The sequence below is a fragment of the Rhinatrema bivittatum genome, chromosome 18, assembly GCF_901001135.1.
Source record: "Rhinatrema bivittatum chromosome 18, aRhiBiv1.1, whole genome shotgun sequence".
NCBI lineage: Eukaryota > Metazoa > Chordata > Amphibia > Gymnophiona > Rhinatrematidae > Rhinatrema > Rhinatrema bivittatum.
The window spans coordinates 50,757,086-50,783,580 of record NC_042632.1 but is presented as its reverse complement, the minus strand read 5'-3'; the positions used below and the strand labels follow the sequence as shown (position 1 = coordinate 50,783,580).

The following is a 26,495-nucleotide window of genomic DNA, read 5'->3' as shown; positions in this document are numbered from 1 at the left end:
CAGTCCATGTTAAGCGGTTATTGGTCTGACTGATCGCCGTCATTGCTTAGATTATTTGAATGCAGTTGCATAGTTGGATGCACATATTTTTGGCGCACTAATGTTGATGGAGAGCCAGCAGCTTCTATCTTTTTTTTTTTTTTCCCCAGTGTGACTCTGTGTTAAAAAGCAATTGAAGCCTTGTCACCAGTTGGAAACGAGCACACTTCATTGTATGCTTTCTGGTTGTATCATTACTTCCTTTTCACCGAAAAGCCCGGAACAGGGGCAAAACTGAAACATTATGTTTTCTTCTTCACAGCTCATCTAGCATGATGTTCTGTTTTGTTTTTTGTTTAATTTTTATGAACCCGTTGCTGGTAACACAATGCCGATAAAGCCTTACTTAGCCAGTTTAATTACATATCCCTTTTAGGTGATTTCTTTCTTGAAACTAACTGCTATGATATTTATTTATAAATTGTGCCTTGTACACCAGCTTTAATGGGAACAAGTGTGGTATGTGAAACACAAAGACTATGGCGGTTTGTTCTCGCCTCTTCAGGATAAAAAAAAAAATCCCTTGAAATTGATTTGAAGAGAGAGTTTGTTAAAGTTGTTCCCTAGATTAATTTACCACCCTTCCTCTGCTATTGGAAGAATGATCACATCACATCTCCTTCAAGGGCTAAGTCTGCTTGTTATCGCATAGGCCACAGCCCAGCAGAAAGATTAGGGAGAGATTTAAATCTTGGTTGTCAGGTTTATTGGTTCCTCATTTTCCTGTTTATTCCACATTCATTGCAGAGAATGACGATTATCCTCTCTTTAGAAAGTGCAGTGTTAATAAATCATAATTACATGGGTTAGGCAGGTGAAGGCCAAGCTGAGGACCCTTAATCCAGCCAGAGCATTTTCAGACGCAATTCTGGTTGGGCAAGCATTACTACAGCAGTATTAAATTACTTTAGTAATTACTATTGCAGGCATCGTTTGCTACTTCTATAGAGGGCAGCGGCACATTTCTGTTAGGCATCACTTAGCCTAGAAGGTCTAGGAAAGCAGGTCTGTCGTCTTAATAGATGTTTTATCAAATCTTGTACGTGGCATCGTGGTTGTGTTGAGACATTCTTTTAATAAAGTGGCTACGTGGAAAGATGTAATTGCGCAATTCATGTATGTAAAAATCACTGCCAAGTCCTTAACCTATCAGATTAGTCTGGATATGTGGTATTTCTGTCTGGCTGATGGCATATATCTGAATTGGTACAGCAGGCTGAAGTTTTAGTCTGTTCTTCTGTGTGAGGCAGGAAACAGAGAAATACCATGCTTCTGGACTGGTCTGGCAGGCGTGACAGGAAATGAATAGGTGAAATTACATTTCTGCTTTCATACTTCTCAGCATATGATGTAAGTGATCACATTGAAAAACACAAGTTTTAAAGTAGGCATAAGAGCATGCTCTCATACTGTTGCTGTATATGTAATGCAATTTCTAGATACATTTTTATTGCAATAACTGTGCCCCATGGTTTCCTGCAATATTATGACAACTACCGCATAATCAGACCCTTACTGCAGAATTTATCAAAGCAGCAGCAACACCTACCACAGCTGCTGAAATCTATGGCCAACCTACGTCCAGCCTTGCATCCCTACTACCATCACCAACGTCCCCAGCCTCTCCCTGTAGGCCTTCCTCTCTCCTCCATACTGATGTGTGCAAAGTGGGATCTGCCACCACACTTTCTGCTCCCCTCCTCCCATCTGTCTTATAGATTAACAGATGAGAGAAGTGGAGCAAGAGGCAGCTTCTGGTGGAGTGGTGTCCAGGATGTGTGACCTTATGGTTAGAATGAAGGAGAGCTCCATTAACTGCTCTACTCTCCTGGAACTGGACTTGAATACTAATTAAACCTCTGTGTAAGGACAAAAATACGAACAGTCCTACGAAGAGTTGAAAGGCAAAATAGAAAAAGTTAAGTGACCTGGAAACAATTTTGTAATCGTAAGACAACAAGGAACAGAGACTTTCAAAATAACCTACATTCCCCCTTGTGGCACTGCAGTGTTTCGCTGTCCTAGTTCCTGCATCGGGGTATCGTGGGATAACTGAAAGCAGAAGATGGAAAATAAAAAATTCTCTATCTTCAAAATCTTTAAAACATGAGGGGTTTCACATAAATGCTTTTTATACCTGCTTCCATTCAGACCTAAGTCCCACTTTCGTTCAAAAAATGGTGGGGACACGCTTCATAGTTCCACCTTCCCATATAAACCAAGAGGAACCAATCGGAATCAACTCCGTAAATGGTCTGAATTTAATGTCCTTATTGAAAGGTGATCCATTCCACCTCTTTGAGTCTGTTGGGAGAGCAAGTGTCCCAAGTTTAAGAGAGAAAAATCTCCTCCCCGCTTATTTGGAAAGAACTGCTCTAAAACCACAAAAGAGAAATCGTCAACAGCGTGATGTAAGTCTTGCCACTGTTGGATTGAAGGTGCCGCTAACTTCGGTCTTCTAAGGCAATTCAAAATGTTCTTGAATCCATAACTTAAATGGGCAGGGATACCGGACGATATAGGCACCTCCTGTTGAAGAGCATGTGGTGCAGCCTCTCGATTTAAATGGACGAATAAATGAGCTGGGGCACACTGAGCGTTTGCCACAAGGGAAATGACCCCTTTTTGTCTTGAAGTCACTGTCCATTAAATGTGACCTGACCAATTTATCTCAAAGATGTTTGGCTTTGGTTAAAGCAAACACAGGACTTTCATTGGAAACTGGCTGCAAGCTTAACAGGCTGCAATTTCTGCCAATGCAGGTTAAAGTGCTACAAGAGAGTACTCCAATTAGGCCATCTTCGGGACTCTGTTAGAAGATTGGAACAATAAGTCTGTTTATTGGCCCATTTTCCAGCTATATGAGGTTCTGTCTGTCCTGGAGGAGTCCAACGCGATTTTTTTTACTAACTCTAGAGATATCGCTGTTTTCCCACAGAACTTTATCAGAAAAAGATTTTAACCCAAGGACTCTGATAAATCGCTGTAAAGCCCACTTCAAATGAAAGGGATTGAACGTACTAGTGGGTGAAAAGGACAATCCTTTATTTAATAAACACAGTTGATGAACTGTTAATTCTTTGCATGATAAATTAATTACTGACGATTGCCTGGGGACTGTATTCGTGTCCGTAGGGAATATTTGACCTGCTGATTTTGAAAGTCTCTGTTTCTTGTTCTCTTACAGTTGAAATGTTTAAACAGTAGACGGGCTTTTGTTTTGGCGATAGTCTATTAATTTTTTATTGACAAAATACAACCCATAGGAATTAATTTTTTGTTTTTTAAGTTGACTATATATATATATATATATTTATTTTTTTTTTTATTTTTATTTTTTTTTTAATGTTAGCCACTTTTATTTTATTATTATTTTTTAACTTGTGCTTTCAATGGCAGGAAAATTGGGTGCACTGGTGCTACTGCAATAATTCAGATACCTAGTGGCAGAATGTTATATCTCCAAACAGACAAGTTACAGAATAGAAGAAGGCTGTATTAGTGCTAGCAAACAGTGGCTGACCTGTTGAGTGTGTGTGTGTGTATATATATATTTTTTTTTTTGCTTAATGGAGTGGAAAGATTGAAGTAGAACTTGGCAGCTGCGTTTAGAGAAATGGCCGCGCTGTTTGTATTTCAGAGCTGCTGAAACTGGGTGTGTCAAGAGAAGAGTTATGGAACAGGACCGAGTTCTGGTAGATCGTCACAGCCAAACGCTGTTAGACAGGATTGGTGTGTTTTAATTGGTTAATTAGCTCCAGTGATGTGCTGTTTGCTTTCAGCTTAGAGGAGAGATTTGGAGGCTAAGTCATTTACTCAGGAGAATTATTTATAGGGGAGGGGAGGGGGTTAATAATAACTGTGCTACTAGGAATTTTTGTCACGATGCAGTAGAATAAATTGCCTTGAGCAAACCTTTGGAAAGACACGTAATGTAATAAATGTTAGGTTGATGGTTTAGTGGTGGGACAGTGGGGAGTTTGGTGTGGACAGCTCTTGGTGTATGAAACTCCATGGACTGGTTCCGTGGTTCCAGACCTGCGTCCGATTCTGCTCCCTAGCTCTGTTGTACAGCAGTAGCACACTAGTGACACCTCCTGGCCAGACTCGAGGTGCATTCGTTCCAGATTCCAGAGGGAGCTGCAGTATGAGCCCCTACCCCAAGCACCATCACTGCAATGGTTGGGTGGGAAATCCCTGGATAGTGGCAGATGAAAGCTTATGGCCCTATTGTCTAATGGGGCACCAAGAGGAAACAGCCAAAATATAAATTAAGAAACAAAACCCCCAGTATTGGGCCAGCTCAGTCATCATGTAGAGGAGCTGGGTTCAGTTCTTGGGTCAGAACCTCCATTCTCTCCTTGGTCTGCTGGGCTGCAGGTGCTGCAGCAGGCAGTGTTCACAGCCTCGAGTGGAAAAGATTCCCCATCATTGCTCAGTGGTGATGGATACCTAGCGGTCAGATTTAGGGCCCAGGTCACAAGAGTTTTATAGAAGGAGCCCTGTGGCATGGGTCTCTACGATGACTGCACTAAATGTACCTTGTGAAAGGGGAAAATCCCCTGGTAGACTCCAGATCCCAGCCCTGGTTCTGACTGAGCTGGCGTCGCAAAGGACTAAGAGGAAACTGCAAAGCTGAAAAAATATCCGACGCATAAAAAAAATAAGGAAAAAAAAAAAAGCCAAACCATTAGTGTGCCTTTCTCACTCTGCACATACTCATTTTGCACTCTAAAAACAAATGTGCATCAGCCTGAGCACTTGTACATTTTGCTTGCTTCGCCTTTTATTTTTTAATTCTGCTTCCAAAGACTTGTGCTGTGAATGGTCGTCAGAGCTGCCCAATTGATTGGGGAGGGGATCGTTGCAAATAATGTGTACTAACAGAACCGGAGTGCACATGTGCCGATGAGAGTAATCGAATATTCTCCGAATAATGCAGCTGCAAAGGGAAGATTATTCAGGTCAAACGCTGACTGTTCAAGGGAAATCCTTTTTATCAAGGATCTGCATTGAATTCCCCTGAGCCCTTCCAGTACCAGAATCTAATCCACTTTGAAGTGCCTGAAAAAGTGGAACATAAAATCAAAATATGTGAAGAGCAATCCTGCACCATTTCTCACGGGAGCGCATTGAAATGATAACGGTTAATTTCCAGTAAATTCTACAGCATATGATCAGAAGAAACTTAAAATATTCCAGTTTAAACTCTTTGGAAAGCACCTTTTGCATGATTGTGAATCTAGGTACATTGGATGCCAGGCTGCTGACCTGGGTGGGCATCACAGTGGTGGTTTTCAGATCCGATCAGAGGATGGACAGCTTGGAAATGCATGGCATTACAATCAGCATTTGCATTTATCCAGGACCTCACACTGCCAGTGGCAGGCACTTGACTCTATGGCCCATTTAGCCTTTTTCTTAAGCTCGCCCAGTTCATACAATCATAGGTCCCATTATACTGTTCATTTTTGTAAGAATCAGTTTTCACTTGCATAGAAAATTGAAAAGAGCACTTCCCTTGTTCAGTGTGTACTTCTAAGGCTTGACGAGAGATCACATTTCAAGGAAAATTCATCTCTGCTTCAGGGGTTTCTTTCCTCTACTCTGCTTTCCAAGGGCTTTTTATGTGAAAATGCCACCATCCAACAGCTCTGTCACAGGCTGCGCCCTTCTCAGGATCCAGCGGGGCTCTCATTTACTTTCAAGACATTTTAAACACACGCAAGCAATACACCAATTCAGCTTTATAATACTACATCAGTTTTGATGTAGAAAAAGAGGAGAATTATTTTTTCAAGAACACGTTCCACTCACTGTCCATATTGAGACCATGTGGTTGACCTGTTTTCATGTGGTAAATCCACTCCTGCTCCCATTGATCAAGCAACATTTGTCTATTCCCTCCCCGTTAATGCAATTGGGTGTGATCCAAGATTAGCTGTTTCTGTCAGAAAACACGTGTCCCTTTGGCAGAAAGTGCTGTACAAGTGGATCATTTTGCTTCCCCATGGTAACACAACTTTTGTGCAGTACCAGTCGCATTTTAATCATGCACTTTGTTTTACCAGTATAGTATAGCTCGCATGGACATGCTATCACATATACTGCAATTATGAAGTATGCAGATTTATGCCAAAAATGTAACAATGCTGGGGAGTTATCAGACTATTGGAGAAGAAAGGAAGAGAGACTGAATGGCCCAAAGAAGAAACAGTAAAGCTGCAGTTAGTGTAGCTGGGTTTGAAAAAAGGTTTGGATAAGTGGAAAAGAGGATTTACATTCAGACAACATCCAACAAGGCATGGATCTGTGCAGTCTGGGTAAACAAGCATCAGGGTAACTTGCTTGATGCGGCAGTTACTACCCTTAACCATTAAGCCTTACAATTCACCTCTGATGCAACTCCAACATTACTCTCTGCATCAATGGCAGGGGGTGGCAGGACATTTGAATCAAACAATTACCAACAAGGACCCTGAACTTGGGGGTCGGTGAAACAGAAGTATGGGAAAATGTGTGGGAGCTTGCTGGGCAGACTGGATGGGCCGATTGGTCTTTTTCTGCCGTCATTTCTGTGTTTCTATGTAAGTCCATTACCTGCTATTAATCAAGTTAACTTAGGGAATAGCCACTGCTATTAATTGCATCAGTAGCATGGGATCTTCTTGGTGTTTGGGTACTTGCCAGGTTTGGCCACTGTTGGAAACAGGATGCTGGGCTTGATGGACCCTCGGTCTGACCCAGTAAGGCATGTCCTTATGTTCTTATTTTGTAAAATCTAACTAGTCCTGCTGCTTGTAGAGCAAAAGACCAAACAGTGGACAGCAAGAGTAAATTGAGGGAGATGGCTTAATTTGCAGTTATCTAGCACATTTTTTCAAGTGTCTTGTCCTGATAAATATTATTGGTTTGTTGTCATTAGAATTAATGATTTAATACACATAGGCTTTTTTTTTTTGTTAATATATTGATGATCAGAGTTTACTCCCGAGCACAAGAAATAAACCCCATATGGATAAGCCCAGGGTTGTCACAAGGGGGTAGGCAAGCAGGGTAACTGCTCTAGGTGACAAGCTGGGGGATGGGGGTGGGGGACTCTATTGAGTCAGTCCGTGAATATACGAGCCTGAAAGGAAGAGGGGTGCTAAAACCAGCCCTTTTCCCCAAGCGCAGTATCTGCCCAGGAGATGCTAACTAAGCCCGCATGTTTGATTGATTTAATACAGCTTTTGGTGATCTTTATTTTGGGTAAATAACAAAAAAAAAACAAAAACCCCCCCAGCACGCTTTCTTACGTTTGAAGACTAGAACTCAGATTTCTTTCTTCAGGTCATCTCGTCGTTTCCGGTCCTGTCACTTGCATGAATTTTGCAATCTCCTTCTCCTCTTCCCATTGGTATTTGAGTGTGAGCAGTGTTTACACTGGTTCTGTTCCTCTGCTCTGTATTCGCAGCTGGATCTCGGAGTGACTCACGGGACAGTTAATAAGAAAAGCGCACACCATTTTGAGAAGAAAAATATATGAAAGACTCTCATTTTAGACTCCATTCAAAAAGCTTATATTTAAAAAAAAAAAAAAAAAAGCATGTCAAGTTTATCAACAAGGTGTCGGACACAGCTAGGAATACAAGTTGTGTGAAAAGGATCTTTCTTTTTGAGCTCTTTCTCCTTTCAGCTTAGCATAGAAGTTTAGAGGGGAAATCTGCATGGTACCATATTTTTGGCTGATATGAGTGCAATAAAATTAGCTTGGTTCATTGTCATCGGTCTCTGAACTATTCCTTTTTATTTAAAACCATTTCTAACACACTCTCTTTTCAAATACTAGGCGGAGTGACACATAGACATTCATGACAACAGTTGTCAAAAAAAAAAAAAAGTATCCACAGACAAAAAAAACCCCACCTGTATCACTAAAAAAACCACTCCGCACAATGGCCAAAAATATTCTGCAAAATGAAATGATGCGAGAACTTTATTTTTCTTGCTAGCAATATGAGCCGTGAAGACCGGAACGTGCTGCGTATGAAAGAAAGAGAGCGAAGAAATCAAGAAATCCAGCAGGGTGACGAAGCCTTTCAGCCTAACTCTCCTCTCTTTGCGGAACCGTATAAAGTTGTGAGTTGAAGCTTTTTTTTTTTTTTTTTGTTTTGATGATCTTTGTAGCAAAAAATATTTCAATAGGTAAAAGTTCTTAGCTTTCTTTTTCTGTTCCCTACCTGTTTTTCATCCTCGACATTGTGTGGCTGGTGACGGCACTTGCAGTTAGAATATCCTGCCACTGGACAGCCAGACTGGAAAGAGATGACGATGATGATGGATGGGGACAGTTTCTGGCTGTGTGTGTGTGTGTGTGTGTCTCCTGCGTGATGATGTAGTGGTGTGTCCAATTTATTGGTAAATATCACTTTTTGCACGCACTACACCGCAGCAAGTCTTGTCCTTTAAAAATCCCCAACAGGTCTTGTTTTTTTCCTCCAGGATATCCACAGTTAATATTCATGATAGATATCTATCTATATAGATATATTTGAATTAATAAGTATAGTTTGGTTACTCTGAAAAATCTGTTTTGGGGCTGTCAAGGGTGAGACTAGAGCACACAACTCAGGAAGTGATCTCACAGAATCTGCTGTCAGATGATTTGTCATTGCCTGTTCAACAGGTCAAAAATGAACACAACCTGAAGCTATACATTTATTTATTTATTTGGGTTTTATATACCGGAGTTCTGGAACAATCACATCAGTTTACAGCATAAAATATTACAAAATTTATATACAGCATAAAATACATCAATGAGAATACACTTTTGACATATAAAATAAATAAATAACCTCTTAAAACATAAAATCAAAGAAAATCAAATCAAGTACAATCAAGTAAAATATAAAACATAAAACACAGTAATAAAAGGTTCAATCAAGTCCAGCGATAACCATTACAGTCCAGTTAAAAATATTCTCATTCTCTTCTCCAAATGCTTGCCAACAAAGTTTATGTATTACTCTCTTTCGCATCTTCAAACGCTTGCCTAAACAGCCATGTTTTGAGATTCTTTTTAAAAGATGAAAGCCTGGTTTCTAATTGTAATTCCATTGGCATAGAGTTCCATAGATTTGGTCTGCCTAATGGTAAAGATCTCTCTCGTACTTTGAGTCTCGCCGTTTTTAGTGATGGAATTGTTAAGAGACCCTTATTCCCTGATCAAACATTTCTTTGTGGAACATGAATGTGTAATGATGCATTTAACCATGCAATATTCTTATTGTTCAAGGATTTATACATTAAGCCCAGTGCTTTATATTGTACTCTAAATGTAACGGGGAGCCAATGGAGTTCTTTTAAAATTGGAGTATCGTGGTCAAATTGTTTTTATACATGGAGAAAAAAAAAAAGTAAAGCAACAGTTTGTGTGAGCCAAAATGTTTTTTCCTGCCACCTAACACTGTTCTCCTATAAGTGCATAGTACTGTACACGAGGGTTTAAGAATGACGCTGAAAATGGAAACATTTATTACTTTCCGTCACTTCCCTTTTGCATCAACTCTTGTCTTTTGGAATTGCTTCACTGTCTCACTGCAGGCACCTCAGTGAAACTCTGGAATTTGTTGCCAGAGGATGTGGTTAGTGCAGTTAGTGTAGCTGGGTTTAAAAAAGGTTTGGAGAAGTCCATTACCTGTTATTAATCAAGTTGACTTCAGGAATAGCCACTGCTATTACTGGCATCAGTAGCATGGAATAGACTTAGTTTTTGGGTACTTGCCAGGTTCTTATGGCTTGGATTGGCCACTGTTGGAAGCAGGATACTGGGCTTGATGGACCCTTGGTCTGACCCAGTATGGCATGTTCTTATGTTCTAGATTTTCAAACACATTTTTTCTTGCCCTGTATAATTTTAAACATTTCCTACAGGAGTTGAATTTCACCTGAAATATTATTTGGGCCATGTGGCCAATAAGTGACAAAAATGTCAGTAATGAGGAAAACCACTAAGTACTGTAAACTGGTTTGCAGCTCTGATCCCAGCCCACCCCTCATGTGGCATGATGTCATTCATCCCTGCTGCAGCTGACTCGGTCACAGCGGTGCTGCAAGAGCAGCAGCAGCACACATTTACTGGCCTAATAAAAGCGCTTTCCGTAGGCCATCTCAGATTTTGGCACCTAACCTAGTAGGGCAGTACATTCATTATGCAGCATTTGTAATGTTTTGCAGATAACACAAATTGCTGCTTTTCAGGGATCCATCTGCTAGGGACTCAAGGTGCGCAATAGAAACGTAGAAACACACCAGGCCTGTCTAGTTTGCCTTTCCACACCAACTGCTGAGCTGTACAGTCCCTACTGCTCCTTCAAAGATCCCTTGTTGTTATCCCATGAATTCAGATATTGTCCATGTTACCCCAGCCTCTACTAAGAGGCTATAGTATGCATCCACCACTTTCTATGTGAATAAATATTTCCTTAGTTTGCTCCTGAATCTACCCCCTTTTACCCTCATCCTATAACCCCTTGTTCTAGAGTCTTCTTTCCATTGATAGCTTGGAGGTATTTAAATGTCTATCATTTATTTCCTTTCCCACCTTTCCTCTTGGGTATATATGTTTAGATCTTTAATCTTTCCCCTTATTCTTTATGATGAAGACTGTTGACTATTTTAGAAGCTTCCGTCTGGACCAACTCTATTTGGTTTATATCCTTTTGAAGATATGGGTCTCCAGAATTGTACGTGATTTAATGAAGTCTTCAGAGGGACTTGTACAGGGGCAATATCGCCTCCTTTTTTCTACTGACCATTGCTCTCCCTACGCACCCAAGCATTTTTCTGGCCTTTGCTGTTGCTGTATCCACCTATTGGCCACTTTAAGATCCTCAGATACAATGACCATCAAATCCCGCTTTAATTTCTTGCTTGAAAGACTTTCACTCCTATACAGTACTGCTCCCTTGGGTTTTTGCAGTCCATGACCCTGCAATTTTTAGCCGCTAGACTCTTGTTGAGCTTTCCTTGGTGTCTACCTTGTTGCAGACTTTGGTATCATCCACAGAAAGGCAAACCTTTCCCAATAGTCAAAGGACCGATCCCTGTGGCAAACCACCATCCTTTGTTGCTTCCCTTGATCTACTTTTAGTTTAGCCAGCTCCTCACAAACACAATGTTCTCAAAATCCTTTGAGGTTTACCTCCCTTCCATGTTCTGTGGTCCTGCCGCAGGCCCTCCCTCAATGAACATTTGGTAAGAAATTCTTCTTTTCTCTCATTAGCCTCTCTATGTTCCTCCTTCTCTACTCTTGAGTCTCACGATGCTACCTTTGTACTTCCTCCTGTCACTAACATTTCTATTTTACCTTAGTTGCTATTTTTCCATTTGCATCTCCTCACACTCCTGACTGCTTTCCCAGCTTCTCTCAGTTTTTCCAGATGATATCACCCATCTTCTTTTTTTTTTCTCTGATCTCTTGTAGTTTATGAATGGTTTAACCTTTTTTTCCTTACCTTTTCAGCTACTGCTTTTGAAAAGCATTTTCCTCTTTATTTTATTTACTTTCCTAACAAAAAGGTTAGTTGCCTTTACAGTAACTGCTTTTAGTTTTGCCAACTCTTCTCCTATATTTTTCCATCCAGCTAATAACTCCCTGAAGTACTCCCCATTTTAAGTTAGTTTTCCTGAAGTCTAGGACTGTCTCCACCTGCACCCTACCATTTGATGATCACTGGATCCCAGATGATCATCCACTATGACATCAGAAACACTGTCCCCGTTAATAAGTACCAGGTCCACTATGTTCTCCCTGCAGATAATCTAGGACATCCATGCCTCTCGAAGACATCGTATCAGGGATGTCCCAATCAACATGTGGCAGATTTGAAATCCCCTAGCAATAGCAAGCCCCCTTTTATAGCAACCCTTGTGAATATCCTCCATTAAATCTCTATCCATTTCTTCTTCCTGTAATGGAGGTGTGTATATCGCATCAATATAAATGCATGTTCCAGCTTAGCACGGAAGCCCTGCAGTTCTCTTGCTTTAATATTTTCAAATATATATTCCTGCTCTCCCTTTCTTTCTACCCTGTCCTTCCTGAATGAACTGTAGCCCAGTATAAATATATCTGTCATGATTTTCCATGTAGCATGTCTCCATGGCAGCCACTACATCCAAGTCTGCCTCTAGATCTGGGACTTTATTTCCCATACTGTGGGCATTAGTATCCATAGCTTTCCAGATGTTGTCCTTAAGGGCTTTTTTTTTTTTCCAACCCATCCACAATGATCCTAGTTTAAATCCCTCCTCGCTAGGTTTGCCAGTCTGTTCTGGAAGACACGACACCATATCTGCTCAGCTCTCCTTAGAAGGCCACTCATGGTCCTGGAAGCCAAACTGCTCTCGTTAACACGATCTATGCGACCATTCACTCACCTCCAGAATGCAATATTTTCTGTCTTGGCCTTTATCTTTGACTGGGAGAATTGAGGAGGAAAACCAACTGCACACCTATTTGCTTCTCTCTCTCTCTCTCTCTCCCAGAGCCATAATGTCACTTTTGATATGTTCCAGGAGATACCAAGCAGTATCATTATGCCTACATGGATGAGCACCATCAGATAATGATCAGTAGACTTGATGATGCTCTGCAGTTTTTCTGTGGTGTCTCTTGATATTGGCACCTGGCAGACAGCATGTCTGGCTGACAAACGGATGCCTCCATGTCCCTCAGAAGATAGTTGCCAACCATCACTATCCTTAGCTTCATAGACATAGTGGTTACTGATCTTGCAACTTTGGGGCACACTAGTCTCTGTTCCTAGAGGAGTCGCCTAATAGAGCAGCGGGGCTAAGAGCCAGGGAAACGAGAGTTCAAATCCTGCTGATACTCTTTGTGACCTTGGCAAGTCGTGATTGAAGTAAAGTGTATATAGAACCTGCATTTGCTGTAATGCCGACTTTGAAAGTGTATGAATATGAAGACTATAAATCTACAGTCATGTTGTCCAAGAATATGTACGAACAATGTATAAGAGCATATATCTGCTATGGCTCTGAACTAGATTATGAATGCTGGCTCAGATTGTGATTGTTAAAGAAGAACATGAATGTGGATATTGTAAACCTTTCTGATCTTATTCTGGAATGATGGTATATAAAATGCCTAAATAAATAAAAAATTGGATTGTAAGCCCTCTAGGGATAGGGAAATATCTATTATACCTTAATGTAATCCACTTTGAAGTGTCACAAAAGGTGGAATATAAATGAAAATTATTAAAAACAATTATCGTCATCCTGGGATGGTTTTTTCCCCTTCCAGGGCTGATATTGCTTCTTCAACTCAATGGAAGATCATATCGGGGTGAGGATTCTGCTGGCTGTAGAATAGAAACCTTCAATTTTGCTTGGGTCTGCTTACAATTTCCAACATGCTAAAGTCACTCCTGCAGACAGATTTTTACCTAGGAAAAAGCTGGTACAAATGTTCACATGTGTTCTATCTGCAGTCCTCAGATAACTAAAGAGACATTATACAATGACATCTCTCATTGAAGGAACTCATTGGGAGTTGTATATTCCATTGGTGTGCATTAGTGCCAGGCTAGCAGAGCGTACCTCCTAGGCAGTATGTCACCACATCACCTCCTCCAACTTTGTTTGCAAACTTATTTTCTCGACATGAAAGGCAGAACGTTATTTTTGAGGAAATGTGGAAGAATAGAGTCAGCTTTGAGAGATGAATGTGTGTTCTGTAAGCAAACGGTGCAAGAATTAAGGAAGCTCATATGTATGCAGAGTAAAAATTAAAGTTTATAAAATTTCAGCTACGCACACTACTTCATTCTCACTGGCTTATTAGCACCAAGGCCCATCAAAGAACCAGAGTTGTTTAACAAACACCTGCCTGCTTTCTAGTACACCCTGAAGCTCTCTTCTTCACTCCTAGGATAGAAGGCATTCGTATCTATACACTGCCCCAATGAAGGTGCGGGTAGGGACAGGGGGCTAGTGTTTAGAGGAGAGAGGAAAGTGTGCTCACACACATAGAAACCATTTGTGCATCTTTGGTAGGTCATGTGGGTGGGTAGTAAGAACACAGATTTTGCCCTTCCTAAAATGGTAGCCATTTATTGAAATCCATTGCCTGACTGCAGTGATAAAGGGTCATGGCCCCTTTAAATTCCTCTGCAGCACCACCTGTCAGGCCATATAAGGGACTGCCATACTACACTTCATAGGATTTCTCTCATTTCCTGACTGATCTGCATGATGGCTTCAGCGCTTCAGAGCTAGCACTAAAACCTGGCGGAGGTGTCCTGCACAATCCTCCTTTTAGTCCTGTAAGTATAGATCTGCCTTTTTATATTGAATCTTAATTCATAGTAATTGTTGGAACACTGTGTGTAGTTGTGTTCCATCTCTGCATGCTTCTGCTGAAAATCGCAGACACTCTAGAGTATAGTGCTATAAGATGTACTTAAGTTACAGTTGTTTCTGTCGGTTGCTTGACCTTTTTTGCTTTTATATTCTATACCAGTGCTGGTGGCTGGCCACTCCTCTGGCTTTAGGCTGCAGGTTCATTGAGGTGACAGGATGGATACCCCTTACTAAGAGACAGCACAAATGAATGATGTACAGGGCAACTGTAAGTACACTTGTTTCTGCTTTATCAAATGTTCGTATGGCTGTATTGTGGGTATCCTGACTGCAAGTATAAATTCATGTGGTGTTGCTGTAATGCATGCTTGTGTGTATTGACTGCTTAGTGGTTCGTTTTGTATACGAGTCTGACAGAACTGAGACACAATAATACTGATTGCCTTGATGATGTGTTTTCCATGATGTGTGCTTGTTATAGATTTCATAGTACAAGATTGTCATTCAGCCCTTCGCAGACCCTTCCCTGCTTTTTTTTTTTTTCTTCTAAATGATACTAGTTTTTCGTTCCACTTGTCACCATTATAATCAGTGTGGGGATTTTCAGATTTCTGCTATCCTTTTTTTTGGTTATGGTTTCTTGCCTGGGCCACACTTGTTTGCTTATTTTGTGGCTTTTGTGTACACTTATGTAGGGTTTATTTGTTATGTCTTTTTCTCTTTTTTTTTTTTTTCAGCCACACTGTGACATTCAGATGGAAAGAGCAGAGATACTGCTGCCCAGCAGCATCTGAAGAAGAAGCAATCACCCACCATCCCACTGGCAAAAAGAAGGCAGTCCTGTTTAGTTTGTTTTATTCTGTAAATAGCTGTAAATATATCTAACTTGTGTTGTTAGTTTCTACATGACTTGTTTAATATTATCTATTCAATAAATATTGTGTTCTACTCTTAGGGGTGCTGTTTAGCAGACTGTGATATATATGCCTAGAGCAATTTCTGTTTGAATAGTACTATGAGTAGTCAATATGGGTGAGTCGTGTTTGGTAATGTACTAGTGCAATATAGCAGTTTTGCTTGTCTTGTTATCCACGTAGTTTTGTGAATCCAGTCTCCTGCCTGTGAACCGTTAGAGACGTTTGGGATGTGCACGTGTGTCGGTGTGCTGGAATACATGTAGAAAGTGGGTATAGTATGAATGAAAGATGAACGAAGCTGGTTCTGAACTGAAAATGATACCTATCTTAGCTTGAGATGGTGGAATTGTAATCTAGAACTTGGGGCAGAGGAATACATTTTTAAAAGGAAATGAGCCACTCCCAAAAGCAACATTTTTATATGAATTTTAAAAGTACTAGTTAAAGATGGTTAAAAATGTTGCAGCACTGTCTCATAGGATAAAAGAAAATGTTGCAGCTTCTGTTTTTGTATTTCACCAAGTGTACAAAAGCTTCACCCTGTCAGAAGAAGCACTCGCATAGAAAGGGATGAGAACTGCTGAGCTGCAGCAGTGCTTCCACCTGAGCTTAGACCAGGAATAAATATATCCGTGGTGAAAGGCTGTCCAAGACAAATAAAAGGCAGACATGTATTTGAGTGAATGGCTGTTTTGGGCAGAGTGGAGAGCAGAAATGGAGTATCTGGTAACGTCTCCTCCCCCTTAAACTCTCTGAATACCTGTTTATCAGGCTGGGATAAATATTTTCTTTTTATGGTAAACAGCTCCTGATTGTCTGAATTTATAGCATTAATGTTTTCATGCCATTTACATTTTTCCCCAAAGAAGTGCCTTCCAGAAACCAAAAAGATTTGGGTTGGATGAAGCTCATGTTATCTATTTTTGTCCTCAGGTCAAAGATATAAAGGCCAGAGTAATTTTAAAAATATTAATTTGTTGTATGAAAGCTGTGGTCTTTTACCAAGCATTGACTTTTTATATGTTAAGGAGTTTTAAAGAAGTCAAGTGCTTTTCCCTAGCAAATGAAGGACCTGATTTACTAAGTTTTTTTTCCCCCAATAATAGAGAAAGGGGGAGCCTTAAATCATGTCTGAAAATGTGGTAACTCTTCTATTGATCTTCTTTGTTATGCTGGACGGCAGGAGCTAGTGCCTGAAGGATAAGGCTATGGATCTTTCCAAGTTCCCTAAAATCATGCTGATTCTTTCTGTATTGAGTACTAATCATTATTGATGCTTCCTTTTTCAGGAAGAGAAAAATGAATTTGGTTTACAGCAGCAGATTTCTCTAGCCACTCCAGTGCAGGCATTTTGTGTATTTTAAAATGTGAATTGTGACATTTAGATGTAAGGACAATGCAGAATAGCAGTGAAAATGTAAAAGTTGCTTTTAATGATGATTTATACTTTTTAACTTCAAGATGCTAGCCTTTTTTTTTTCTTTGGTTCAAGATGTCATATTAAGTATGAATGTTTTTCCAAATACTAATTTTCTGTTTTGTATTACGCTTTGTACAGACCAGCAAAGAAGATAAATTATCTAGTCGTATACAGAGCATGCTTGGAAACTACGATGAAATGAAGGAAATTATAAGTGACAGATCTTTACAGAAGCTTGTTGTAATTCCCAAGCCAACAGTGCCAACAGCAGCAGATGAAAAATCAAACCAAAGTTTCTTTGGGGAACAGAGACATAATAGCTCTCACCAGAGCAGCAAATGGACTCCTGTGGGGCCAGCACCCAGCACGTCCTCCCAGTCGCAGAAACGGTCCTCATCGGGTACACAAGGCGGGCACAGTAGTCAACGGACCAGCGGGGGCGGTAACAGCACAAACAGTAGCGGGCAAAAACACGACCGTGATTCCTATAGCAGTAGCAGCAATAGCAGTCGCAAAAAAAGCCAGCATGCCCCCGAGCACTCTAAATCTCGTTCCATCAGCCCAGCGAAACCACCTGCAGCTCCTTCGCTAGGCTCCAGTCATTCCCGGTCTCATGGCGGCGATCATCACAGCAAGGAGCGCCAGCGCTCCAAATCCCCAAGGGATCCCGACGCGAACTGGGACTCGCCGTCTCGGGTACCTGCGTTTTCAAGTGGACAGCACTCCACGCAGTCCTTCCCGCCCTCCCTGATGTCAAAGTCCAGTTCAATGTTACAAAAGCCCACGGCCTACGTGAGGCCTATGGATGGACAGGAGTCTATGGAAGCGAAGGTGTCCTCGGAGAGCTACAGCAGCCAGCCTCATGGCAACAGCTTGAACGAACTGAAGCCTAGCAGCAAAGCACATCTAACCAAACTCAAGATCCCGGCTCAGCCATTAGATGTGAGTTTAAGTTACATTTTACTTGCAGGAAGGATTGAAATAAGCGAAGCAAAAACTGATGTTGTAAACAGATTGGGTCAATGTTTATCCTACTGTTGTACAGATGGCATTTAGACATTGTGTAAGTGAAGAAACAAAGTTTTATGCCAGAAAGACCAGAATAATTGATGTAATTGTGTAGTAATAGGACATTGAGAGAAACACTTTAGCAAACAGCTCCAGGTTGTTTACCTTTTTGAAACAAGGCGCCAGGATAGAGAATTCTGTCATTCAAAACCAAATGATTTAGTGCTGGAGATAGGGATTGGAAGCAAACAGTGCTGCTGTGGCTCGTTGTATCCCAAAATGAAAGGCTTGTGGTTTCAGGGAGTCAGATAGTTGGTGATGACAACTCATAACCAAGTATCTTTTGTTAGGTGAATGGTTAATAGAACAGAACGAGTGTAGCAGTAGCGTAAATGCACTCTTGTATGTTTCACATTGCTACTGCCGCACCATAAACCGTTATGAGATAAAATAAAAGGACAACTATATTGTTTTAATAAGTATAATCTATTACAGAAATACTCTGATAATTGCTTCCATAAGCATGAATGCTTAATGTTTCATAGATCATTTAAAAACTTCATAGTAAGACATGGAGGGTGGAAATGCCGGGGTGTTAGATTAAGTAGGAGAACTTGTTTGCTCTTTTACTTAGGATTGAAAGAGGAAAAATATCCTCCAAGCGATCAAGCTTCTACCATTAACAGCTGGGATGTATCCTTAGCAGGGTGGACAAAAAAAACCCAAAACTGAGCAGATTGGATGGGCCAGTTGGTCTTACTCTACCATCACCTACTATATTGCTATGTAGCTTTGAAAATTCTGCTCTTATTTTCAGGCATCAGCTTCTGGTGATGTGAGCTGTGTGGATGAAATTCTGAAAGTAAGTTCTCTGTAGAATAAATCAAACGGTTACGTGCTAGGTTGGTTTTTAGTACTTCACCTGTTATTGCATTGAGAGCACCCATTTAGCAGAAGTCTCAAATGACGCAGCAATACAGCATGCATCAGTCAAATCCAACTGGTGTTGAGGTCCTTTTGTGCCGATCTTGCTAACGCAGCTGTGATTTTCTGCTGTGTCGTGCTAGCCCGCTGACCTGGAACCTGTTTGAACTTGCTTTTCCTCATTGGGGGGAAAAAGTAAAAGTCAGAGGCCACTACTAGCGTCGGCTGTATCCAGCTTTTTCATGACTCTGAGATTCATTCTGTTGCTTAGTATACAAATGTGAGTATGATAAGTGGAAGCTTCTTTTAATGAAACCGACTGATGCTTCTGGTTAGGTTCTGCAGTGTTTTGGTAATTTAGCAGACAGTGGGTAATCAGAGCACCAGCTACCGTGCTGCTTGTATGCAAGATTTATTACGTTTGAAAAGCTGAGCAGCGAGCTGCTTGACTTACCTCTAGAGGTAGAAGTTTTGTGTATTATGAACGTCATGTCCACCCTTTAAAATAGGAGCACTTCCTACTGGCTTTTAAAATCCACTGAGGGGGAAAGAATAGAAAATGAAGAGGCTCCCCTGTCACCCATTTCTGGCTGCTTTTTTTTTTTCTTTTTAATGGCCGAGGAATGCTAGAAATGAAATGACTGAAGCTCTGTGGAAATGGTGGTTAACCGGTTATGGCATTTCCCACTCCTTCCAGGCTGAGCTGTTGGGGGCGAGATAAGGAGGCCTTGCACCAGTATTTTCCCCAAGTTGAATTCATTGGCGGCTGCGTTCATAGGCAGGGTTTAGCATTGAGAGCTTATGCACAAATGTCCGAGACGGAGGGGTTAAAAGGATTCCCAAACTGGGAGGGTCATACAGCCTTCGGCAGGGGTCATAGGCACCTCAAACAGCAGCAGCATTAGTGCCGGGTCAGTGTGGGCCCTGTGAGCCAGCGTGTGCATCTTGGAGAACTGAGGGCATAAGTTTAGGTTGGGGGGAAGTAAGTTAGGCGCCTAGAGCTGATTTTCATTTATTAAATTTAGGCTCCTAACACTGAAAGTTCTCCTAACATTAAGGCAACTAAGGTCAGGTGCTAGGCTTTCTTTGAATTTTGGCCTGAAAGTTGCACCTCTCTTTCTAATTACCGGCACCCCACTATACGGACATTCCTTCCCACTGTAGTATTTCAGTAATTGGGTATAAACCACATATGAAGGAGGCATGCTGTTCCTCTCAGTGGCTCTTCAGCACTGCAGTGCTTGGAAAGCCTTCTTTTTTTTTTTTTTTTTTTTTTTTAAGATACCTCATTTGGCAGCTAAAACAAATTCAGATGCCTTTTTCCGTTCTGGCTTGATATTCGTGTTTAAGAATTGTGAAGGCTCCTCTTAGTTGATCACCACCATTATTTTAATGTAAAAGAATTGGGGCAGTAGTGTGCTGATTGTTTTGCAGAGTCCTTGCAGGCATCACACGCTCGTGAATACAGCAAGCACGATAGGGGCCAACTCTCTGGGGAGGAGAGGCCGGTTTTAGCTTCCTCCTTTCAAGCTGTCCCCCAGCCCCACTCTTATCAAAATATAAAATATATCTGAACAAAAAAGGGAGAGATCTGGGAATAAGACTAAAAGAGAGAGCAAAAAAACACAAACTAGTCAGGTTGATACTTAGAGGAATCCAGGTGGTACCTCCAGTATTAAAACTCATTTGTGACGCTGGGGTTGGGCAAGGATATTTGAGTTAAAACCAATTTTTTTTGGGTGGTTTGTAACTTTATTGTATTGCTGTTCCAGGAGATGACCCATTCATGGCCTCCACCTTTGACTGCTATTCACACGCCCTGCAAAACAGAGCCTTCAAAATTTCCATTCCCCACCAAGGTGAGTGGGGGGAAAACGCAGCCTCCCCCGTGGTCCCTGTGCGTGGAGACTGGGTTTCGTTAAACAAGAGTGGAATGGGTTTGGGGCTGATGTAGATTATTTTTGCTTTAGTGCAGTTTATAAGTCCTCTTGTTCTGCTCATCATAGAAATGTTTAATAAATAACGTCTAGCACTGTACATCTGAAGCAAGCCTTTCACCATAGCTCTAAGATGTTTCCGGCCTCTCAATACAAAGGGTGTGGTTGGAATTGCTACCTTTTCCTTCGTAATTTCAGAAATAGGATTTGGCGTTAAAGAAACGTGTTATGGTCTGAGTTTTGAGGATCCCTTTGTTTTTCATGGTTCTTAGTGTGGCCTTTTTACTTTACTTAAAAATGCCAGAGAAGAAGGGAACTGGAATAAAAAAAAAAAAAGGTAATTGAATGTAGCCCACTGATGATCTGCTGACTGTGAAAATGAGGCAGTGTGACCAAGGCTGTCAGTATAAAATATCCTTATGGATTTCTAATATCTTTTTTCCCTGTTTAAATGAATAACTACTTTTATTCCCCAAAAATATATTATTATTGTAGATTTACTTATGTGGGTATAAAACGCTTTCCCATATTACTCCAGCCTGTGTTGTCTTGACTCACTTCCGGGTCCTTGCATTTACTTTTCATTATAGTTTTGTTGTTTTAATTTCCTTTTTTTCGTACCTGGCAGTTTCCAGCTCTGTCAGAATGCTATGATCCCTTCATTGGTAACTCTCCAGGGATATTTATATCCTTTCCCAACCCATCTCTTCCCCCCCCCCCCCCCCCCCAAACGTATAGAGCCCCCAGTCATTACAGCAGTGCTCCTGGGCTTGAGGAGTTGGGCAACTCTGATCCTTGAGTGGCACACTCAGGCCCACTTTTCAGGATGTCCACAGTGAGTATGCATGAGGTGTATTTGCATACAGTGCAGCCAGTGCATGCAAATATGCCTTCTGCATAATCATGCTGGGATATCCTGAAAACCAGGCCTGGCTTGAGGCACTTGAGGACCGGAGTTGTCGTAGGGCTTCTTTTGGAACCAGCCTGCAGTCGTGGACCCTAAATCTGGCCACTTGCGAGGGTAAGGGCTAGGACCCTCCTGCACACTGCCTCTCCTGCCAGCCTGGGAGGCAGATGGCTTGGCTTGGGAATTGCATGCAGGTCGCACACTGAGTGGCCAGGCTGGTGCTTGGTTTCCTCTTGTGTTCACTTTTAATGTGATTTTTATACTCTGTCGTGTTACAGTAGAGCCTTGACGAAGGCCACTTTAGCTGTACACAGCTTATAAAAGATGTCATATTTGAAGGGTGTTGTACCATTGTAAAAGAGATGGTGGAAGCAATGTTAACATTTTATTGAGCTTCAGCTTGCAAATTAAACTTTTAAAAAAAAAAAGGTCTCTTCTGCTGCTTCAGCAGATTTAAGCTTCAGTGTTTAGCCTCCCTTCCCTGTAGTTGTTGGGCTTGCATCCAAAGGTGCTGCTTTGGAGTAATAAATCAAAGCACAATAATTGCCTGTCTTGGTAGTTTGGCAGCTTCGCATAGTGTGGTGGCCCTAAAATATCTCTGCATTAGGACAGCATTTTCCTGTATTTAACCCCTTTTTTTTCCCCCCAGTTCTGAGTTTCAGCAAGCTAATCATGTCTGTAATTTTAATTTATTTTTTTTTTGTACCTCTTTGTGTCTCGAGCAGTTTTACATTAGCCTGGTCACAACTTTTGTGCTGTCTGGTATTTAATTTGCCATCAGCTCCTCTGCCACCTGCACGTTCATTATTACTACTCAATTTTTATTGTAAGAGTTTTACTGCATTTCTCGTAGGGGCCAGAGGGCATAAAATTCAAACCATGTTTGTGTGCCCGAGAAGATACCGCGATGGTATTTACCCAAGTGCCCTGTGCCAGGTTCAAAAGCTGCATTTCTCTCCATTGTCGAGTTAGTTGGACGACTTCCTTATCTGCAGAACGCGAGCTTTTGGGAGCCGCACAGGTCCTGTCAGACAGGGGACAGAGCAGGATCCTAGCCTGCTGAGGCTCTAGCTTTCCTCTGTGTACCCCACATTCTCCTTTTGATATTTTGTACTACTCCTACCTTGCATTAAGCAGTTTGCTCCAGTTTCTTGGCACGATGTTTCCTTCTGTTGCTGGCTTCGCGTTCCTGCCTGGTTTACAATCGTTCTGTACCCGCCTGAGGACATCTTTTCATACTGGCCAATTTCAGGCATTACCACCAGCACCATTTTTTGTGTTTCTAAAGAGCTGCTTTGCTTCCTAGCTGCTCCATTCTAATGCCTGAATCTCAGGGAAATGTGAACTGAAGACATTAGCGGTAACCAGGTACCAAGCAGAAAGTCTTAGTAATACTTGATCACGTTTTGGAGAGATGCTGCAACTCTAGAACCCTCTGAGGAAAGACCCACAGGCTTAATTTAGGTGCCTCAGATGTTCAAGCCATTTTTATGACTGCCTTGAATAAGCAGATGCATGATAGTCGTGCACGGGAAGTGACTATAAAGCTTTTTTTTTTTTTTAAAGAGCTATTTGTATGTAAGGTACCCTATAAGAGAGTCCCTGGAGACATACAGGGAAATGTTTGCATTCACATGAGGTAATGCCTGCAAATAAATCTCATGCACCTTCCTTAGGGATAACCTGAAAACCCGACTGACTGAGGGGGGTCCCCATAGGACTGGTTTGAGCCCCCCCTGCCCTAGATTATTCTGGAAGGCAGATCATAGTGAGATAAGGGGGAAAGCCTGTCAAAAATAATTGTTGCAATAAACCCAAATCACAGCCAGAGGAATTGTACATCTGATTTCTTAATCTAGCAAAAGATGAGTTGGAAAAACTTTTGGTGGCTCTACTTGGTTTTAAACTCATTTAAGTTGTTTTCATTCTTGTGGTTACATTTTTGAGGGGGAAGTATGGTAAAACTTTGAGTCTCAGTGATGGTTATTCCGATTGTTAATGCAAATTCAATGCACTCCAGTAAAGAACCTCTTTCAGAAGTCAGCAAGAGCACTGAGCACCTCCATTTTATAAATAGAACGTGACCTACAGATGGCGGGTCAGCTAGTACGAGGTCTTTTTTACACCAGGTCTAATCTGAAGATATACAGGCAGCTTGTATTAAAGGAGATACATTTTTTTCTATTAAGTTTTTTTTTGGTGCCAGTGAAACTGTGTATATATTTTCATAGATTGCATTAGGATCCAAGCTACTTTAAACTTGGTTCCAAAACTGTGTATGGAGCGCTAATTTGCTTGCTGACATGTGCTGTGGTATTTATTTATTTATAATTGGATGTATATAAACCAGTGTGGGAATACAAACAAGTAGTGTCCTCCTCGTATACTATAACTTCTTCCTAATCTTTTCTCTGTTGTAGGATTCACAGCAATCTAATTTTGGCAGTGGAGAACAAAGTAAGTGCCTGCAGGAAGTTCTTTGTTTTAACTGACATTTTTCACGGAAGAATTACAGCCCAGTTTGGGTATGAAGGCTGGACAGATATTTCCTGATGCTTCTATATATACTTTGAACAGATTCCTTCATGCCCCTGTCAGTGATGGGGATACAAATGTAGTTGTTTTCTTTATTTATAAGCATTGATATTCTGCCGTTTCCTAAAGGTGGACTGAGCCCATAAGTAATAGATCCATACAGAGGTGAGGTAGATAGTAAGTAAATACGGTAGATAAGAAGTGGGCCTAGACAGGTAGGAATAGGGAAGTGGGTGCATTGGGTATAAATGTGTGTGTATGTGTCTCCAGGGATCTAACAAAATGCAAACTGAAGTGCTCAAAAATGACACCAAAAAGATCCCCACCATACGGAAACCAGCACTAATGATAAAAGAGAGAAACGTCTTTCTAAAAAAAATGTTATTTGTTAGAACATGGAGAAACAAAGTTACAGTAATGCATCCCATGCATCTGTAGGATGATCTTCACAAAAACACGAATAAGGCTAACCACGTCTTCTCACTGGCATGCACTTAATGCTTATATCAGTAATAGTCTGGACACCCTACATCAGTGGAAACACGGGACTCAATCGAATGCCACAAGATACAAAGTTGCTAAATAAAGAATAGCAAAAATAGCACAGGTGTTCTAAACTGGCAACAATGTATGTAATCTCCTAGGACCAGAGAGAAAACACACAAAACATTCAGTCATACAAAAATATTATATATAACAAACAAGACCGGTCAGATTCCAACACTCCCAGGCTGTCCAAAATGCTTGGTCCCTGAGATTGACAAAATAGATTCAATGTTAATGCAGTTTGTAAGGACCAGGGTCCCTTTTATCATTCGTGCTCGTTCCCCTGTGGTGGGGATCTCTGCCACCTGCCCAGATCCTCATTCAGGTGCCAACACTTCCGTTCTTCTGAATGGTAAGTGGCCGGGTCGGAGTGAGACATGGCTAAGGGTGCACCTCCCCTGTCAGGTGAAGAGGTTTCTGCAGCCAAAGCTGGGCTGTTTTTAACCCACGATATTCCTCTTACTTGTAGGTCTCCCTTTTGCCCCAAATGGGCTGGTAACCACCATTAGTAACAGTGCCTCACCCAAGTTTTATCTGTTCTTTTTTTGCAATTTACTGCATATATGTATTGTAAGAGGAAGCCAGTGAATCATGTTTTATAAAGGTTTTTGCCTATTTTGTGCACAAAACAAAAATGTGAAGAGTTTGATTTAGACAGAAGTCTTCAGCAGAGCGTGGTGTGTGATTCTTGTGGGACTCCCAAATTGACCAGACTGCTTGGCCGATCTGTTTTCTAAGTGTAGAAAGCCCTTGTCTGGATTGAAAGCATGAAGATGGCCCTCAAGTCGATTGTGAATTTGAGTGTATTTAGCCTAATGAGCTGCGTGGCACTGCTGCTCGTGTGCAGCGCCTCCGAGGATGCTTCTCGGCTCTCCAGGAGAGCCCACTTTTGCAAAGCACCTGATATTTTTCCCCTTTCTTGGTTCCCTTCTCCTCCTAAGCAACATTTGGCTTTGATTTTTCAGAAAGACACAATCCGTTGTCAAAAACATCAAATGGTCATCAGTCCAAATCGTAAGTGTATTTCATAATGCTGGGAGGTGTGCATGGGAAAAATGTTAGTTTTCTATGGTTATTTTAATTTTGGGTTTCTGCCATTTCATTTTTCTATTTGTGTAAGTTCTTTCATTGCAGTGTGCATTTATATTTTTATAATCCATATGCTTAATTATAGCACCCACTGGAAGCCTTTAGTACACGATAAAAATATTTAGTGTTTTATGTTTTGGATGGGAATCAATATAACAAACATCAATGTCTAAAACATCCCTAGTAATGTCATGTTCCTGTCCAACAGGTTTTCCTTCCCCTCATGAAACTTTTACTGTCCCTAGTGAAAGAAAGTTGATGAAGAATTGCATTTCTAAATTTCAGTTTGCAGGCTAGCAGAAATACTTGTATCGTGTTCTGTGATGTGTGCTGCGTTTAAAGATGGCTCCTTTCACTGGTCAGTTTGCCCAGCTATTAACGGGGGTGGTAAGACTCTCCTGTCCCTCGCTTTCCTCTTCACAAGCATTCAGTGACATCCAGATGGACCCACACCTGCGGTTAAAGTGATTTACTCCGGAGGTGGCTGCATCTGTTTCTGAACTGATAGCGTTTTGAAATGCTTTAGGATATTGTTTGAATGTGTGGCACACGTTTAAAAGCAGTTTCTAATTTAAATTTGAATGTTAACTTCTCATCTAACGTTGTGATTTATTTCCCTGGATCTTTAAGGATTAGTAGAACATGATCTCCCATGTTTCAAGCAAATCTGGCTTTTCTGTGCCTAGTGGTAACGGTGGCACTTACAAAATGGGCAGCCGGATCTTGAGATAACTAAGGACAGAATAAATATTGGCTTGTGTTTTTGTTCTTTTCATTTTATTTCCTAGAATGTTTGTGTT

At 41.2% G+C, this 26,495-nt stretch overlaps 1 protein-coding gene across 2 annotated transcripts in view; it reads left to right on the top strand.

The window, feature by feature from the left end:
- AFF4 (AF4/FMR2 family member 4) overlaps positions 1–26,495 on the top strand; it is a 77,450-nt gene that overhangs the window by 19,738 nt on the left and 31,217 nt on the right. For both annotated transcript variants that reach the window (XM_029583257.1, XM_029583256.1), the window contains exons 3-8: positions 8,034–8,160; positions 16,888–17,691; positions 18,575–18,619; positions 20,454–20,540; positions 23,946–23,982; positions 25,572–25,620. In XM_029583257.1, the coding sequence (XP_029439117.1) occupies positions 8,038–8,160; positions 16,888–17,691; positions 18,575–18,619; positions 20,454–20,540; positions 23,946–23,982; positions 25,572–25,620 (1,145 nt within the window). In that variant the 5' untranslated portion in view covers positions 8,034–8,037. The remainder of the gene's footprint in view (positions 1–8,033; positions 8,161–16,887; positions 17,692–18,574; positions 18,620–20,453; positions 20,541–23,945; positions 23,983–25,571; positions 25,621–26,495) is intronic.